The following is a 20,256-nucleotide window of genomic DNA, read 5'->3' on the forward strand; positions in this document are numbered from 1 at the left end:
AAAAATAGCTGAAAACTCATGTGGACATCCACTTAAAAGTCAAAAGCTTCTTCAGTCCAATGATTTCTCATGTACTGCATGTTCGCAGGGAAAATTGATAATAAGACCATCACCAGAAAAAATTAGAAATGAGTCAATCTCATTTTTAGAACGAATACAAGGTGATATTTGTGGTCCAATACACCCACCATGTGGATCATTTAGATATTTCATGGTATTAATTGATGCGTCCACTAGATGGTCACATATTTGTTTACTATCAACTCGAAATCAAGCATTTGCTAAGTTATTAGCACAATTGATCAAGTTAAGAGCCCACTTCCCAGATTATCCAATTAAGAAAATTCGTCTTGATAATGCTGGTGAATTTACATCTCATGCTTTTAATGAGTATTGTATGTCAATTGGAATTGAAGTTGAACATCCAGTAGCACATGTTCATACTCAAAATGGACTTGCAGAATCATTGATAAAACGTCTAAAATTGATTGCACGACCTTTACTTATGAAAGCTAATCTTCCAATGACTACTTGGGGATATGCAATTCTGCATGCTGCAGTATTGATTCGCATCAGACCAACAAGTTATCACAAATACTCTCCTTTACAGTTGGTTTTTGGTCAACAACCAAATATTTCTCATTTAAGAATTTTTGGGTGTGCTGTATATGTCCCAATTTCCCCACCAAAAAGGACTATGATGGGTCCTCAAAGACGTTTGGGAATATATGTTGGATATGATTCTCCATCGATAATAAAATATCTTGAACCATCAACAGGTGACTTATTTACAGCTCGATTTGCTGATAGTCATTTTGATGAATCAATTTTTCCAACGTTAGGGGGAGAAAGAAAGAAACTGGAAAAAGATATTGGTTGGAATGAATTATCACTATCTCATCTTGATCCTCGTACAAAAGAGTGTGAACTAGAAGTTCAACGGATAATTCATTTACAAAAATTGGCCAACCAATTACCAGATGCTTTTACTGACACAAAAAGGGTAACTAAGTCGCATATACCCGCTGCTAATACTCCAATCAGAATTGATATTCCTGTTGGACAATCTAATATAGCAAATGAATCTCAAACACGCCTAAAGCGTGGTAGGCCTTTGGGTTCCAAAGATAAAAATCCTCGTGTGAGAAAAAGGGAAAAAAGGCAAGATGGCCTAATCGAGGGGGTAAAAGTCCCAAAAGATTCTTTTGACATAATCAATGATTCGGTTCCAGAAGAACCTCAGGTACCTGAAATTGTTGAAAATGATGAGATCTCAATAAATTATGTCATGAATCATAAAATATGGAATCGAAATAAAGTCAATATTGACGAGGTTTTTGCATATAATGTAGCAAAGGATGTCATAAGTGACAATGATGATCAAGAACCAATGACAATTGAAGATTGTCGGCAAAGAAATGATTGGCCAAAATGGAAAGATGCAATCCAAGCAGAATTAGATTCGCTTGCTAAACGAAAGGTTTTTGGACCTGTAGTTCGCACACCTGAGGGTGTAAAACCTATTGGGTACAGATGGGTTTTTGTACAAAAACGAAATGAGAATGGTGAAATTGTTAGATACAAAGCACGGTTAGTTGCTCAAGGTTTTTCACAAAGACCTGGTATTGATTTTGAGGAGACATATTCTCCAGTATTGGATGCAACAACATTTAGATATTTAATTAGCCTTGTTGCACAAGAAGGTTTGAATTTGCACCTCATGGATGTTGTTACAGCCTATTTGTATGGCTCTTTGGAAAATGATATTTATATGAAACTCCCTGAAGGATTTAATGTGCCCAACAAAGCAAATTCTAAAAAGGATTATTCAATAAAATTGAATAAGTCCCTTTATGGATTGAAACAATCAGGACGTATGTGGTATAACCGTCTAAGTGAGTACTTATTAAAGGAAGGGTATAAAAATGACCCTATTTGTCCTTGTATTTATATGAAAAGATCCGAGAATGAATTTGCCATAATTGCTGTTTATGTAGATGACATAAACATAGTTGGAACTCCTAATGAGCTCACAAAGGCAATTGATTGTTTAAAGAAAGAATTTGAGATGAAGGATCTTGGAAGGACAAAGTTTTGTTTGGGATTACAAATTGAGTATTTAAACAAAGGTGTTCTTGTACATCAAGAAGCTTATATAACGAAAGTGCTTAAAAAGTTCTATATGGACAAATCACATTCACTATGCACTCCAATGGTGGTGAGGTCATTAGATGTTGATAAAGACCCTTTTAGACCTCAAGAAAAAGATGAAGAACTACTTGGTCCTGAAGTACCATATCTTAGTGCTATAGGAGCACTAATGTATCTTGCTAATTATACTCGACCCGATATAGCATTTGCTGTAAATTTGTTAGCAAGATATAGTTCTTCACCTACAAGAAGACATTGGAATGGAGTAAAACAAATACTCCGTTACCTTAAAGGCACTATGAATATGGGCTTGTTTTACCCAAATGATTCAAAATTAGATCTAATGGGTTATGCAGATGCAGGTTATTTATCAGATCCTCATAATGGTCGATCACAAACAGGATATTTGTTCACATGTGGTGGCACAGCGATTTCATGGCGATCTGTGAAACAAACAATAACAGCAACATCGTCAAATCATGCAGAAATTTTAGCATTACATGAGGCAAGTCGTGAATGCGTTTGGTTAAGGTCTATAATTCAACATGTGCGACAAACTTGTGGTTTATCCTTGGGAAAAATGAAACCAACAACGATATATGAAGACAATAGTGCATGCATTGCTCAATTGAAAGAAGGATATATTAAAGGAGACAGAACAAAACATATTCTTCCAAAATTCTTTTTCACTCATGATCTTCAAAGAAATGGTGATGTAGAGATCCAAAAGATTCGCTCATGTAAAAATCTAGCAGATTTATTTACAAAGTCTTTGCCAAGGAGAACTTTTGAGCAATTGGTTCATAGGATTGGACTCCGCCATCTTAATGATGTAAGTTTACATGAGGGGGAGAAATTAGAAGATGCAAAGAACAATATTATATAGAATGATGTACTCTTTTTCCTTCACTAGGTTTTTATCCCAAAGGGTTTTTCCTAGTAAGGTTTTAACGAGGCACATTCTTTTATCAATGGACACCCAAGGGGGAGTGTTATGAATTAATGGTCGTCCATTGATTTATACAATTACTCATATGATTGATAATCATATTATTCATTACTCTTTATGATGTAATATTTTGTATTTACTATTTGATTTTATATCCTTTCTGGGTTACCATATTGTACCTATAAATAGGACTCGTCCTATCAGTAATTAGACACACATAAAACCAGAAGTTGCTCCCTACTCTCTCATTCTCTATTCTTCCTCTCCTTTGTCTCTCTTATTACCTTTATTTTATAACACTTTTTACATATTAATTGGAGGATTAATTTTATTTTTAAATCGCTTCTTCCATGACCTAACTTTCATTAGACATCCAACGTGATATTTGAATAAGCAACTGGTTAAGTGGTTTGTCCAAATCTTGATTCAACATCCAACTTCATTATTATTTTCATTTAATGTAATTTCTCATTTAATTGATGGAGTCAAACAAAACGTTTGAAAGTTGGTTTTGTCCAAATCTTTACTCAAACTTTATCATTTTTCCATATTCATTTTTAAATCCCCTTTTGACAACTTCTTCTGTTACCTAATTTTTAGTGGCCATCCAACCTGGTTCTTATTGCCATTTATTAAATCTTTCTCATTTAAGTGATGGAGTAAAAGAAAATGCGTTTCAAAGTTCATTTTATCTTTACTTTCTCCTTTTTGCACATTAATTTTTAGGATCTTTTATTCCTCATTTTCACAGTCAACATTTCAGGAGAATTCATTAGTTTGCGAAACAATTCTCTTAAGCAACTCAAAATTTAAATTATTCTCGAAATTAATCATGTTTTCCACATAAAAACAAACCAAATGCAACCTTCTTTTTTTCACAATCTGTTAATTTTAGAAGCCAAATTTTTCTCTCAATATAACCCAATTCTACCAAATTTATCATTTGAACAATTTACGTCTACCCTATTTTCTGTAGGAATAAAGGATCTGAGAAAAAAAAAAGTGAGTTGCCACAAGAAAAAACTCTAAAATTTACAATTCAAATTTTATTTTTTTTCTAATCACTTAACATCAAATACAATGATTTAATTAGAAAGAATATTAAAAAAGAGAAAGAATACAAACTATTTTTTAGGGTAGTTCAATTCTCTTAAATTTGTGTTTTGTTCAATCCAATCAACTTAAAATGAATTATTTTACCATTCACGAAAATTCAACACAATCACATACATTCTTCCACGAACAATATACAACACACCAGGAGAACGGATCCATAGGGGACCGGCGTGGGTCCTGTTCCATCTTTATAAAAAACATAAATTATATGTATTTATATATCAATATAATCTTTAATTAATGATTTAGTTATATGATGGTGTGGTTATTTTAGTTATTTTATTATTATTTTTATTTAATCCTTCATTTTTTTTAAATAAATATTCAAATTGGTCTTCTAATTATTTATAGATGTTTAATCTTTTTTTTATTTTAAATTTAGTATTTTTATTTAAATTTTTTATTTAACTGAGTCTTTTTATTTTTAAAACGATCAAATTTTTATGATCTCCAATTTGAGACTAAATTAATAATTAAACTTAGTTACAACTTAAATAAGAAAAATCGAATTTACATGTCAAATCACTTCACCAAAATATAAAAAAATTGAGTATCTAGGTAGGGTGTACAAAATAAAATAATTTGAATATTTAGATGGAGAGTGATTTGGTGTATAAATTATAAGAAAAATACTTTAACATATAAGTCATAATTAAGCTTAAGTACTAATTTGGTATCAAAATGGAAAGGAAAAAATTAAAAAATTTTAAAAAATAAGAAGACTACATTGAATCAAAATTTTAACTAAAAATACTAAATTAAATTTTTTTAAAAATTAAACATTTTTAAACCATTAAAGTGATTTTTTAGATTGAAGATTAAATTAAACTTAGAAACAATAAAAGGACCAAAATAAATCACACCACTAAATTAGAGAACTAAATAATAGTTAAACATGTATTTATATTTATATAATTTATATTATATATATATATATATATATATATATATATATATATATATATATATATTAAAATAAAAGTCAAAACTTGTTGAGAAGTAAAATACAATTCATTTACCAAGAAGTCAAATATAATTCATTTATCAAGAAGTCATTATTTCTCTTACATATCTAAACAATTTGTAAGTTGCAACCTATCTTATTCTTTTCCACCTCTTCTCTTTTTTAAATCTCTGAATCCAGCACACTAAAAAAATTATATAATTTGTCCTCAAAACATATATAAAGAAATATAAATACTAATCGTACAACTCCTCTGAACTAACACGCAAAACCTTAGTGTGATGTTCTCATTTTAGATTTTGAAAAGATATATATACTTATTGGAAAAGCATAGTTAATCCATTAATGTTATCTTTTTAACAATCTCATTCATTGTATTGGGTATGGCACCTAAATTAGTGTGATGGTAGGTTTCTATCTACACTTATTTCTTTAATATATTTTGAAAATAGTTTATATTGTTGAGTATATCATTGAGGGTACTGAATATTATGTGAAATAAAATATTTGCAATTATGCTGAATTTTTAAAATTTAACAAAAAAATTCATATTAAGTTGATTGAATTTTAGAGAAGATATTATTTAATTTAAACATTCAGTATTCTTTTTCCTTTTTTTTATATTTTATTTACCTTTCTTAGCACATTAAAATGATCAAATTTGTATCACAAATTATATTAGATGATCTAAGAATTGTTTTTAAAAAAATTATTTCTTAATTTTAAAGTTTTGTTTACTCATTTATCTCGTGTTTAACATTAAAAAATTAACATAAATAAATTAAAAACTTGTATTTATTAATTTTTAAAATTTGAAACTAAAATATACCAAATTTAAAATAAAAACAAAATTCAATTTCACGGTTCGAATATAAAAACTAAAAACATATTTAATTTTTTTTTTAAAAAAATTAACATGTAAAAACGAGAATTTTCTAAAACTGCAAATCTTAAAATAAACTAAGAAATCAACATCTAACTATCATTTATAAGATTTATTTCTTGTTTATTTTAAAATTTATTATTAAAATGTTTCATATTGTTATAAATTTTCATATAAAATAATTTTGAAAAGGGTAATTATGCCATTAAAATAAAAAAATGTAACAAATATATATTTAAACAAAATTTCTTTAAAATAATTATAGAAAGTATACATTGTAAATCCATATGAAATAATTTGTAGCTCTTAATATTTTTGGAACAAATTATAAGAAAAACATATTTTATATAAAATTAGAACATGTTTTATAAAAGGTGTTAAAAGTTTATATGCCGTTTCTTATAACCTTAGAATTATCTTTTAACTACACACTCACAATTCGAAAGTCTATCTTTTCATCTGGACTTTGAAATTTAGATTGAGTTATCTGCGTAATATCTGAAGCGGTGCATTCCTATAAAAAGTTTTACATGGAAGGATATAGAAGGTGGAGCGTGAGAATGTTGTTGAATCATGGATGTTCTGTGCCTAACAAAAATATTTACGACAGATAAAAGAATAAAAACAATTAGATTTAAAATAAAAAGAAAAAAATGAAAAAGCGAGGAATGGTGGGTCCCATGTTCGGAGGCAAAGAATTGAAGATACAGCAGAAGATGCCGGCCACGTGAATGGGTAAACTAAAAAAGAAAAAAGAAAATATTAAAAAGAGTTTGTAGATAAAGTGGGGTCCACAAAGCCACGTAAAATGTGATGGAGAGAGGTGGGGCCCACTCTATCCATATGTTCAAAATTTTGTATCTCTATCCTTTTTACTAATTCTCACAAGTCACAGGTGCAGGCCCACTGACATCTTCGCTCAGAAATCATCAACAGTATTGCCCCTATTCTCACACGTGTCGCACCTTCTTTACATCTCTCTTCTCAGGATAACCATCGCCCCAAGTCAACTCATGGAGAACACAACAATTTCTTTTTTTTAGTTTTTAGAAGTCTTTACCTATAAAACAAAAGTATATTTTTTCCCATAATTAGAAAACGAGGATTTTAAAAGGCAATAAATATTTTGATAATATTCTCCTGATAGAATTAATTCATTGTTTTTTATGTCTATCGGATATTGTGAAAAGCTTCAACAAATCTATAAAAGATAAGAAAAATTATTACTATTAAAATGTTTTGAAAAAGTTTAAATAAACGGTGATATGATCTTTATGAATAAATAATGATTAAAAAATCTATCAGTCGGTGCTTTTTTTATTATCATTTGTGAAGGTAAGCGTAATTCGTGGAAGAAAAAATTCTGAATAAGTAGCGTGGGAAGTTATATATCAAATAAAAATAAAATCAAATAATAATATATAAGTGAGTACAATTTTTATGTCGATTTTATGGGTTAAGTTAAATTTAAAATTTATTTTTAACATGATATCAAAGCTAAATTGAATCTATCATATTGATTTTATTTTATATTCTGTTCTACCAAACAATAAACCGCTAATGAATCATCACTAATTTTTTATCCATACACAAAATAAATATATTCGGCGTAAAATCCACTTCTAACCAGTTATATTTTATTTTAGGTTAACTGTTTATTTATTTATTTTTTAAAATTTCATGCTTTACTCTATATTAAAATATTTATTTATTTATTAAAACAGGTGTTATGACGAAGGAGTGTGTGAAAGAAAGCATGCGAGGGTTGTTTTGGTTTCGGGAGATTGAGGGATTATTGTGGAATTAAAGGATTAGTCTTTTAATATAAAAAAAAAAAGGAAAAAGAAAAGCATGGGTGCCAAGTCAGCAGTCAAAAGTTGTCCGTGAAGGAAAGGCGACACCCACACGCCACGTTAGTCAGGCACACATCCACCTGGCCACTTCTAGGAACTCCTTTTACCTTAAACATCAATATCATTTCTCTTCTAACTAACGCTTCAATGGTAACAAGATCATGAATATACGGAGAAATAGAAGATGGGCTTTATTTGAATTACTAGATATGTAGAGAAAAGAGGAAAAGGAAGAAGATAAGAGGAGATTTGATTTTTATACAAAATCATGAAAAGATATAATCAAAATTACAGCACTAAAATAAATATGTTTTAAAGAGACATCATAATTAATTTTGGATGTAATTTTTTTTAATAACTATAAAAAAGGAACACCAAGCAAAGTTATTGAGTTCAAACGATAAAAGTAGAAGACATCCGTGTGAACATGGATTGGGATGTTGTTGGCGAACCAGGAATGATCTTGCTTTTTCTCTTTTAAACGTTTCCATTTTTCCCACCTGTCCATCATATCCCTCGTTTCTATCCACTTTCCCACTCCTGCATTCAACCACACTTATCTACAATTATTCTCATCACTTTTAATTATTAAATTAATTTATTATATTATACAATCCTATCTCTACCATTTATGAAACCATTTTTAACTGACCTCTACGTTATTGCAATTTAAACAGTAGTGGCAGTAGGTAAATAGTCAATGCCATAAATAACGTTATCCTCTCATTATTTTTTTATTCTATCCCTCCCCTTTCCTCTAATTTACAATCCAATATTTTCATTATTTTCTGCATTCTGTCTCACATCTCCCATTCACACTGCTCAACAACGCCAAATTCATGTGTAGTCATCTCTTTACGAATGTGCTCATATGCATGATTTCATATTCATGTGTGCAAGAAAGTTTATATTAATAAAAAACAATCTTTTAAATATATTATAGTGCTATTTCACATTGATCTTTAGTTCTGACCGGGAAACTGCCACATTAAAAAAAGTCTTTCATCTCTAATTCTAACATGGCTCTTGTATTAATTAACTTTAGGAACGTGCAATTATATTGAAAATAATAAAAAATATATTATTGAATAAAATCTGTATATGCTAATAAGAATGGAAATGTTGTTTCCCTTACGTTGCCGTAAAGACCACGTGATCCTATGAATTGGCATTCAATTCATATTTCCCTTTATTTTTTTCATCTTTAAATACACCTACATCCTTATCCGCTTCTACCGGCTATAACCCGTAAACTTCCCACCCCCGAAAACAAAACTATACCACAGTAAGGTAATAAATGAAGGATAACGCCATCATAGGGAAGAGAGGGAGAGAGAGTAGTCGGTTACAGTCAGCAGTGAGCAGAGAGAAGAGTCGTGAATTAGGAAACTGAGATGAGAGAACAAGAAACGTGAACCGTTGGATGAAGACGTTTACATAAAAACCGGTTGAGTTTTCCTTCACTTCGTTCTTATCCTCGCTAGTTTCTTAGTCTTCTTGCAGACAAAAACGCCACCCACGCTCTTCCATCATGGAAGGTGCATCAGTATCTGGGATTTTCATCACTCAAAGATCCATCTTTCTCTAATACCACCATCATCTCATTCACAACAACACAAGAAACGTCACCCCCTCAACAAAAATCCTCTTTCTTTTTCTTTCTTTATTCTTTTCTTTCCGGACAATGCTATCAAGATCTTGCTTGGGGTTGTTGAATTTGGTATCAGTGGATGATTACCAAGCGCTGGCTCGGGTTCCGCGGCTGGTCACCACGGATACCGGAGACGTGGCGGAGTTGGACATGAACGGCATGGAGAATTCTGGATTGGACGAGGTGGTTTCGCCGGTGCCGCGCGAGAGGCGGATCGTGGTGGCGAATCAGTTACCGATACGCGCATTTCGTGAGGAGAAGAAATGGAGGTTCGAGTGGGACAGAGACAGCCTGGTCCTTCAGCTCAAAGATGGCTTCCCTCCGGATGTGGAAGTGTTGTACGTTGGTTCGTTGAAAGCAGAGATCGAAGCGAGCGAACAAGAAGAAGTGGCTCAGTTACTCCTCGAAAGGTTCCGCTGCGTCCCAACGTTTCTACCCCCAGAGGTTCACAAAAAATTCTACCATGGTTTCTGTAAGCATTACCTGTGGCCTCTCTTCCACTACATGCTACCCATGTCGCCGAGCCAGGGCGCGCACTTCGACCGCGACCAGTGGAAGGCCTATGTCCTGGCCAACAAGATCTTCGCCGACAAGGTCACCGAAGTTATCAACCCAGACGAGGATTATGTCTGGGTTCACGATTACCACCTCATGGTCCTCCCCACTTTTCTGCGGAAGCGGTTCCACCGCGTGAAACTGGGGTTCTTCTTGCACAATACCTTTCCGTCCTCCGAGATATACAGGACTTTGCCAGTGCGCGAGGACATTCTCCGGGCGTTTCTCAACTGCGATTTGGTCGGCTTCCACACGTTCGACTACGCGCGGCATTTCCTATCGTGTTGCAGCAGAATGTTGGGGCTGGATTACGAGTCCAAGAGGGGTTACATTGGTTTGGATTATTACGGTAGGACCGTGACGATTAAGATCCTTCCCGCGGGGATTCACTTGGGCCTCTTGGAGTCGGTGTTGTCGTTGCCCCAGACGTCAAAAAGGGTGAAAGAATTGAAGAAGGAGTTTGAGGGAAAGATTGTGATATTGGGGGTGGATGACATGGACTTGTTCAAGGGGATTAGTTTGAAGTTCTTGGCTCTGGGGAAGCTTCTGGAAATGGACGAAGGTTTGCGGGGTCGGGTCGTGTTGGTTCAGATTCTGAACGCTGCCAGGAGTAAAGGGAAGGATATTCAGGATGTGAAGAGCGAGAGTGAGGCTATTGCGAGGGATATCAATGAGAAGTATTCGCAACAGGGGTACAAGCCTATTGTTTTTGTGAATGGACCAATTTCCACGCAGGAGAAGGTAGCGTATTACTCCATTTCTGAGTGTTGCGTCGTGAATGCTGTGAGGGATGGGATGAATTTGGTGCCTTATGAGTACACCGTGTGTAGGCAGGGGACTGTTGCTTTGGATAAGGCTCTTGGGGTTGAAGGCGAGGATAACAAATCCCTTAAAAAGAGCGTGATAATTGTGTCTGAGTTCATAGGGTGTTCCCCTTCTCTCAGTGGAGCCATCAGGGTTAATCCGTGGAACATTGATGAAGTTGCTGAGGCAATGAGTTCGGCTGCAACAATGTCGGAGGCAGAGAAACATTTGCGCCATGAGAAGCATTACAAGTACATTAGCTCTCATGACGTGGCTTACTGGGCAAGGAGTTTTGATCAGGATTTAGATAGAGCTTGTAGAGAGCATTATTCCAAGAGGTACTGGGGTGTTGGATTCGGATTGGGGTTTAGAATTGTTGCTCTGGATCCTACCTTTAGGAAGCTCTCTGTAGATCACATTGCCTCTGCGTATAGAGATACACACAGTCGGTTGATCCTTTTGGACTACGATGGCACCGTGATGCCACAGGCCTCAATAAACAAGACTCCAAGCAGGGAAGTTATTTCTGTGTTGAATTACTTATGCAGTGACCCCGAAAATATGGTGTTCATTGTGAGCGGCAGGGATAAAGATTGCTTGAGCAAATGGTTTTCTCCCTGTGAGAAATTGGGTCTCTCTGCTGAGCATGGTTTCTTCACTAGGTACATTGAATTTCCATGTTGTCGAAGATTGGTAAATGTTCGGTTTTGGTGTTTCTTGTTGTGATATCATCTTTTCGTTTTTCATTTGTTTGCAGGTGGAGTACGAATTCTACTTGGGAGACTTGCGGATTGGCAGTCGACTGTGAATGGAAAATGATTGCAGAACCTGTGATGGCGCTTTATACAGAAGCAACGGATGGTTCCTTCATTGAACACAAGGAAAGCGCAATGGTGTGGCATCATCAAGAAGCAGATCCTTATTTTGGATCATGCCAAGCAAAAGAGCTTCTTGATCACTTGGAAAGTGTGCTGGCCAATGAGTCAGTGGTGGTCACAAGGGGACAACATATAGTTGAAGTTAAACCTCAGGTAGTACTTAACTTAGGGCCTAAATGCGTATATGTTTACTTAGACAATGGTTTGTTTTGTTAGGAGAGACGGAAAAAAAGGTTTTCCTTTTTTAATTGGGACGAAAGTTGTTTATCGAGGTGACTTTTGTGATGGTAATTCGTTGAATTATTTGTTGTATGAAATGCAGGGTGTGAGCAAGGGTAAAGCGGTTGAAGACATTATCTCAACTATGCGAAGTAAGGGAAAGTCACCTGATTTTCTACTATGCATAGGAGATGATCGCTCAGATGAAGATATGTTCGAAAGTATTGCTCGTTCGGTGTCTAATCCAGCTCTGCCAACCATAGCCAAAGTGTTTGCATGCACTGTTGGACAAAAACCAAGTATGGCAAAGTACTATTTGGATGATACTAACGAAGTAATCAATTTGCTTGAAGGACTTGCGTGCCCATCAACACCATCCTCATCCATAATAACTTCTCAAGTATTGTGAGGAACATTATAGAAAGTGATACAGAAAACAGTATTTGTACAGAATGATACTTTCATAGGTTGATTTTAAAAGGTCAATACTTAGAAATTCACAGTTTAGCTGATTCATGTTCTTCACATAACTCGCATTAAATTTTTTCGTTTTTGTATGAAACAAGGATTATGAGTTTCTGCACCGTTCAATGAAAACATGCCTAACAGCACTCTTTCAACAATAAAATAAGGTTTGAGGAGACAACTAATTTTCTTGACACCCTATTATTTTCGTTGACTGCCTGCGAAAGTTTCCTTGGTTTCTGAGTGAAAACCGAAACTTGCAATACTGAACTTCCTTTTTTTTATGGTTGGATGTTGCAAATTGTAGGGAAAAAGTACGGTTTTTGGAGTTTAATTAAATTTAGGCACGAGTTTCATATGATGAGGCTCAGACCATGCAGCTGTAGTCCTGCAAAGGTTAGAGGTACCATTAACAGTAACAGGCTGGCAAACTTGTTTTTCCTTGCAAAGAACTTGTCATAGATGCTGCGGTGTGTGGAAGAGTTAATTGTCAACGATCTTCACTTTTTTACCAATGTACTGTCTCAATCTCAGTAAATTTGATAAATGAAATTATCACCAACCATTTATCAGAAAAAAATCAGCAGATGTTCAAACCTCTCTGCCTTATCTTGTCGAGCCAGAAATTACTAACTTTTTTCAGGTACTTATACTATTAAGACAATAATCGGATAAAAGTTAGGAACGTCCTTTTAGAAATTCTAATGCACATATTGAACTATAAAACACAAAATAAAAAAAGAAAAGTGTATTATTTGGGAAGTTAGAGTATTGTTGAAGTCTCTCAATTGATATCTAGATACACTATCTAATTCTTTATCAAATTCGTACGCAAATAATTATATAGTAAAATAGTACTCCTATAAGATGCTGTGTTAATGAAGTATGTTCTTATTCTCCATACCTAAAACTTGTCATAATATGTATTACTTTATTTTGCAAGTCCTGGCTCCGATGGGAGAACCACTTATTTTAGACAAGCTTGAGTGGTCGTGCATGCTGATATTTTTGTTTTGAAATTTCAGTGGGTCGGCAGAAGTTTCTTGTGCAGTACCCAACCACTCGCTCAAACTTTTCCATGTAAATGAACAATTTTCTTTGGCTGTCTCCGACAATAAAACCCATAAACTAAAAGCAGTTTATCCTACCTAAAACCAAACCAGTTTTATTGATTGACTTGAAAGTTCAGTAGATTATAAGATAATGATCCAATAAGATTTGTCCAAGTAAACTAAGCATATTCAATTCATGTACCTAAGTAACACGAAATTGCTCAATCACATAAAAGTTATATCCTAAGTAGCTTGTGCTATGTTGACACTTGGCAAGGAAGGGATGAAATGGATTGATCTTATCCGAGTCATGTGACCCATTCTCGGGCATGACTTGTTTCTTGAGAGGGAGCTGTGAAAACAAACTACCCTGAGGTATAGTAGATGAAGTTATCTTATATTTGAACAAAATTCAAGCATGGATGATGGTTCCTTTGGATATCCAAATCCAATACAAAAAGGAGGTCAAAGTGAGTGAAACGTGTGCGGCAACTTTTGGTCCTGAAACTTGATAAATCTGGAATGTGATGAATCAATCTAGGAGTAGTCCACATCGATGTTACATATGTCAATGAGGTATGCGAGGTGCGTGTCAAAGATAGAACTGCTTCAAACAATGACAAGTGTTAAGGAACCGTTAGCCAGAAGGCTTCAATTTTTCCAACACGTACTAGATTAGAACGGTGACTCATCCCGTCCTTCATGTGTCACACTTATCTACCATGCCATTTACAACTCTGGAAATTTGTGGTTTAGACTGATTAAACGACTTTCACTCATATTTTAATTTATTTCTCCACCACCCAAACGGTATGAATCGATTTAATTCCAATTCATCTCAATTCAATCATTGCGGTCTGTACAGATTTTTCTTAGGCTTAATTACATTTTTCTCTATTATTTATTTATTTATTTATGTTAGCTTTAGTCCTTCTATTAATAAAAATATCAATGAAGTATTCAATTTTAAAATGTGATAATATGAAACCTTTAAAATTCAATCAAGTCTTTCAATTTTGAAAAGTAGACCAGTATGAACTTTTTATTTGTTAAAATAGATGTACTTACCATTATATTTATAAGTCGTAGCGTACGTTAAATATAAATTATACAGAGAATGAATAGTCGACATTTGTTGACAATTTTACTGCTTTATTATTATGACTGGTGTAATTAGGGATGTCAACGGGTCGGGTCGGGTCGGGCATGGATAGTGTCTACTTGCAATCCGACCCGTCAAAAAAAAATCCGTCCATATCTGTCTGTTTACTCATCGGGTATCCGCTTAAAAAATATCCGTGGATATTTTTAAAATCCGCTGATACCCGTGGATACATGATACCTGCAAATATTTCAAAATATATGTATTTTATAAATTTTTTAATATAAAATTATAAAAATAAAATATAAATTAAATTAAATTTTAATTATAATTAAATTTGACATAATAAAATATACTATTACTTATAATTTTAATTAAATTTAACTTAATAAAATATAAATTACATTTTAATTTTAATTTTTTGCGGGTAACGAGTACCCGTAAATACGGATAGTATGATACCCATACCCGACCCGTTTATAAGCGGGTATTAAAATATCCGCTACCCGTAGGTAGTAATTATCCGTCGCGGATTTTATCTGTAGATATCCGCAGGCACGGATATTTTTGTCATTCCTAAGTGTAACACCTCAATTTGACGGTATTTATCTTACTAATTTTGGCTTAATTATATGTTAAGTTTCTGATAAATTTTTTAAATTTTTTTTACCGAATTCGGATTAATTTTTGTAGGTTATTGGGTACTTAATAAATTTATTTTTTTCCATTAATATGTCGCAATTAACTTTTTATGTGAGGTGATGTAATTCTTAAGTGATTAACAAGATTATTATCTTGTAATATCATCTTGTTTAACTGTGTCAAATGTCATTTTATTATTTAATAATTTTATATTTTTGTAATATTTTGTAATTTGATGATTTTAATATTTTAATTGAAAATTATATAATTATAAAATTATGATTTTGTGAATATAAAATTATGATATATTTTTAATTTTAATTCAAATAATAAATGATAATTTTATAATTATACAATTCTGAATTTAAATAACCAAGTTTTTTATGCAAGTTTTTTTTTCTCTCATAAACAACTAAAAATTCATTTGGTTAAATAAATGTATTTTGAGAAAGTTTGTTTAAATTTTATGGATATAAAAAGTAATGTATTAATTTTATTGAAAAATTTATTAATTATATGATACTGTTATGCATTAAAACTGTTATCAATATTTTCTTTTTATGAAAACTAAGTTTTTTAAAAGTATTCATTATCACATATCAACATTTGTCTTAATGGAGTTCAATTTTTAATATAGTAAAAAGGTAAAACTAACTTCTAGAACGTTACATCATTAATCCAATAATATGTCTCTCTGAAGGTAGAAGTTTTTACAAATTTCAATAAAAAGTATTATGATTTTATTATTATTTTATAATTATACAATTTTGAATTAAAACAATAAAATTATAAAAATATTAAATTATACAGTTATAAAATTTTAATTAAAAAAATTATAAAATCCTAAAAATTTTAAATTTTAAAATTTTAAAATAATAAAATGACATGTGATGACAATAGGAGTGACATTATATCATCCAATTGACCAAAAAAATTAATAGTGAGACTCAATAGAAAAAATAAATTTATTGAACACTTGATAGACTACAAATATTTATCAAGTATTCAATTGAAATTTTCTAAATTTATTGTGGACTTAAAACATAATTAAGCTTTAAAATATTACATAATTGATAAAAAAAATTGACATATAAGTATATAAAATGTATTTACAAATCTTCTCCATTAGAAAAACAAAGCAAAACTTTTGAAAGATAATTAATACTTATCAATTAGGAGAATATATACAATACAAATGACCACTACTCTCTCTAGGAAAACCACCATCATTATATTGTTTCACCACTCTCTCAGTCGCACCATCTTCTACTCACGCATAACATACTATCATAATAAATATGTACTTTAAATGTTTAAAATTGTTTGTTTGCAAGTGTATTGAATTGTGATTCTAGAAGAGAACTCATCTAACCCTGTTAATATTGGACTCACATAGATGAAAATAGTTAGTAAGAGTTGAAGGATGTTTTAAATTAGTTATCATTCAAATTCAATACGGGCATCAGAGTATAATCAACAAAGACACAACTAATACAATTCTGAAACTTTAAATGGCAAACATAAACTATAAATAAACCGAGGGAGTAAAATTGTAGAAACTATTCATTCATTCAATAGGTTGAACATGTGTTCTGTTATTTCATTTCTCTAACATTTTCATTGGTATACTCTATGTATGTATCCAATTGTTTATATGCACATTTATAAATTTTCTCCTACAATCTCATATATTATACAATTCAAAAATTATTTAAAAGAAAAGTTGTAGATTATATAATTTAAGTAAAAAATAAATTATAAAATAAATAATTTTCGGATTGTACAATTCAAAGCTATGTTTTTCTAACACCTTTAATTTTTGAAAGTTATTCTTAACTTCTAAATTACAAAAAAAGCTTCTGGATTACATAATTTAAAAAATAAAAAGAGGCTTTCTTTTAACTGGGATGTAACGGAAGATTTATAGAGGTGCAGGAAGAAGCTCTCTGCGTATATTGTAACAAGAGAAACGGCCCAAAGAATGATGGGTTTCTAACGAAAGTAGTATTGGGCCTTCAATGAAAAAGCATATTGAAGGGGCATATTACTGATCAAATCTTTAAACCAATTACTATTTACACTCCCCTTTCTTCTTCTTCTTCCACTTCTCGCATCTCAATTATTTCTAATAATGCCTAATTTTTCCTTTTCACATAAAGATATTATTTTCACCGAAACATTAACGCATATTTCGCAAGTATTCTGCTTGGTACTGTCTTTGGTTGTTTTCCTAATCCACTCCAATTGAAAATAACATTCCTTGTGCCTTGAATGTTCGAAGGTTGGATTTCAATGGTATTGGATCAAAGCTTCGAAGAACCGGTTAATCTTGTCACATTTTCAATTACATGAATAACACAACAAATAACGTTGGACAACATCAACTTAGATAAAGTGGATTTTGTTGCTTCCGTTGAATGTTTGCGAGGTTTGCACCTTGAGATAAGAGAAGTAGGTGTATCTTAGGTGAAGAAGGAGGAGGATAAACGAGATAGAAAGAATTAAGAATAATTTAGGAAAAAAAGAGATTTGGTATGAGAAATTAAGAAGGGGGTGTAAATAGCAATTCCTAAAGTTGGATTGGTGCAACAATTGTTGGGCCACTGCAAAGTAGTAGGCATGGGTGAAACACAGAGATGGGGTTTTTGATCTATAAATGGAGCATGCATTAAGAGAAGATATGTTAGGCAAAAATGAATTTAAGAGGTAATAAAATTTGTGTAGATAGATAAGCAGATGACATAATAAGATAAAATTGCCAGGTTGTTCCAGACCCATGGACACTGACATGCATCATTATACAAGATTTGAAGTATTAGACGGTCACTGTCCCAGTGTGGTTATGGGCACCTCTTATCCTCATTTTTTATTTGAATAATTGCACCTTATTTTCCGATTCATTCAAACGTTAATGTCTTATGACACGGTTACTATTCCGAATTATATGTTAAATGGGATCCAGATGACGTGGAAGTTCCTTCCAGCTGCCGCTGCTCCCTGCCTCAAATCAGACATTAATGTAAAAATGGAATAAGATACGGTGGATATTTCCTGTTCTTATAATAATAATAATACATATACTTTGCAGCTTTTTAGGATTATAAAATATGGTAGCGGTTTGATTTGATGTTATGTTGGATATGGTGGAATTATGTGAAATAGAAGGAAGCGAGAGAAGAGAAAAGATAAAAGTGGAAGGAAAAGTTGTAAAAGTTGATTAAAATGTTATTGTAAACAGAGTGAGAGGGAAGAGGGAACAGGTAAGCATGGTGGTCTAAAAGGCTGCATATCTACCAAAAGATGAGCAATCCAAAAAGGCATGTTTTGCTTCGTCGGCTACTTCTTCCGTCATCCATGCCTCTCTCAACTCCTATCCTGTCTCACACAATATCTATTTTTATTTATATTTATATTTATTATCAGGAGAGAGGAATATTTGAGTTGGAAACTTTTTATCTTGGAAAATAAAATAATAATAAGCAAGGCTTCAGGTGTCAGCATCTGCTTTTAAAAGGTAACAGAAAAAGTTGATTCATACGTTATTCCTTGGAAGACAATCCTTTGGCTTTTAAAGGGTTTAGGTAAAGAATGAAAAGATAGAGGTGCACATCATTGGAGGGGTGTGAGTGAGTGTTATGATGGTTAATTGGTGTGCCTTTGAGTGTTTTTTTAGAATGGACTTTGATCTTCTACTTTATACAACATTACAAAAGCTTAGCATAATTGAAGCAGCTTAAAAGCATATGCTTCACTAATACTAACACCGCTTCTTTTCTCTTCTCTCTCTTCCTCCTTTCCCATCATTTTTGTCCCTATCTCACCACTTTCTTTTCAAAACCAATTGCACTAATATTTCTTCAATATACACATCTAATAATACTCTTTTTATTTAATTATATACGCACCTTTAAAAATAATTCTATGTGCATTTTTCATTCTACCAACTTCACTATTTCCTTTTACTATTTATCTTGACAACTTTACTTCAATATATGGCATATAAGACTTTCTAACTTTTTTTTTTCCTTTTTTTTAGGGATTGCAAAGCGAACTGGTCTGATCCGTTTTGACCCATCTCGCGTTTTGGCTCACAAAGTGTGGATTAGATTGGTCCGTTTCGCAGTTTAATTTTGAGTTCACTTTTCTGACTCACCCTAGATTAGCCCGCGAGCCCACGGGCTGTCCCACATTTGTGATGAGTGAAATATTTTTTTTTTGTTGAGCAAAATATTTTTTTTCTATAATAATTGATATTCATTTTCTATCAAAATAATTCCAATTAGTTTATCTAATCAAAGACAAGAAAAATAACAATCAAGATTATAGCTAAAGTACAATAGTAATATATCACCTTACAAGACATCTACTTAAAAATGCGTAAAAAGATATTTCATATTCAAAAACTAAAATCATTATCTTATATACAATGATTATACATAAACATAATAATAATAATAATAATAATAATAATAAAAGGAACTTAATGAAACAACATGGTGAATTATGTGAGAATTAAAAAAATGAGAGTATATAATTTTTTACAACCGTGACGATAAAATTTGAATACATAATTCTTTGTACATGCTTTTTCAAACACTTTATATATTTATTTTATTTATTACGTGTAAGGACTTACAGTGATTTAGAGCAGAAATTATATTCTCTGTGAAATTTAAATATTTTATTATTAAATCTTAAAAAAAATTATTAAAAGTTTCATTTTATACACATTTTTTTACACAAGTATAATATCTTGTAAGAATGGAAATTCTTAGAATTTTATTAAAGTCAAGCGTCTTAATACAAATAAGGGAAGTTGGCTTGAATTCTTATAAGATTTATTGTTAGTTTAATTTAGTTGTAGAAATGTTGTGATTTCTATACTCGAATTGAATTATTTAAATGAATTGTGGTACGGTTGGTTCTTAAAATATGAGAGTGATTTGATACCTGTCAAAAACATATATCAATT

General features: G+C 32.1%; 1 protein-coding gene across 1 annotated transcript; it reads left to right on the top strand.

Moving 5' to 3' along the window:
• The first annotated feature begins 9,178 nt into the window (after positions 1-9,178).
• On the top strand, positions 9,179-12,600 carry LOC114177334 (putative alpha,alpha-trehalose-phosphate synthase [UDP-forming] 11). Its single transcript, XM_028062628.2, has 3 exons — positions 9,179-11,588; positions 11,684-11,957; positions 12,127-12,600. The coding sequence occupies exons 1-3, from the start codon at positions 9,601-9,603 to the stop codon at positions 12,430-12,432; spliced, it is 2,568 nt and encodes an 855-aa protein (XP_027918429.1). The 5' UTR covers positions 9,179-9,600; the 3' UTR covers positions 12,433-12,600.
• Positions 12,601-20,256: the final 7,656 nt, after the last annotated feature.

The sequence above is a fragment of the Vigna unguiculata genome, chromosome 3, assembly GCF_037176805.1.
Source record: "Vigna unguiculata cultivar grain cowpea cultivar isolate G323 ecotype 2 chromosome 3, ASM3717680v1, whole genome shotgun sequence".
Classification (NCBI taxonomy): Eukaryota; Viridiplantae; Streptophyta; class Magnoliopsida; order Fabales; family Fabaceae; genus Vigna; species Vigna unguiculata.

Coding starts and splice junctions, on each gene's coding strand:
- LOC114177334 (XM_028062628.2), top strand. CDS start 9,601: ATGCTATCAAGATCTTGCTTGGGGTTGTTGAATTTGGTATCAGTGGAT. Junction 11,589..11,683: donor GAGCATGGTTTCTTCACTAG/GTACATTGAATT, acceptor ATTTGTTTGCAG/GTGGAGTACGAATTCTACTT. Junction 11,958..12,126: donor TAGTTGAAGTTAAACCTCAG/GTAGTACTTAAC, acceptor TATGAAATGCAG/GGTGTGAGCAAGGGTAAAGC.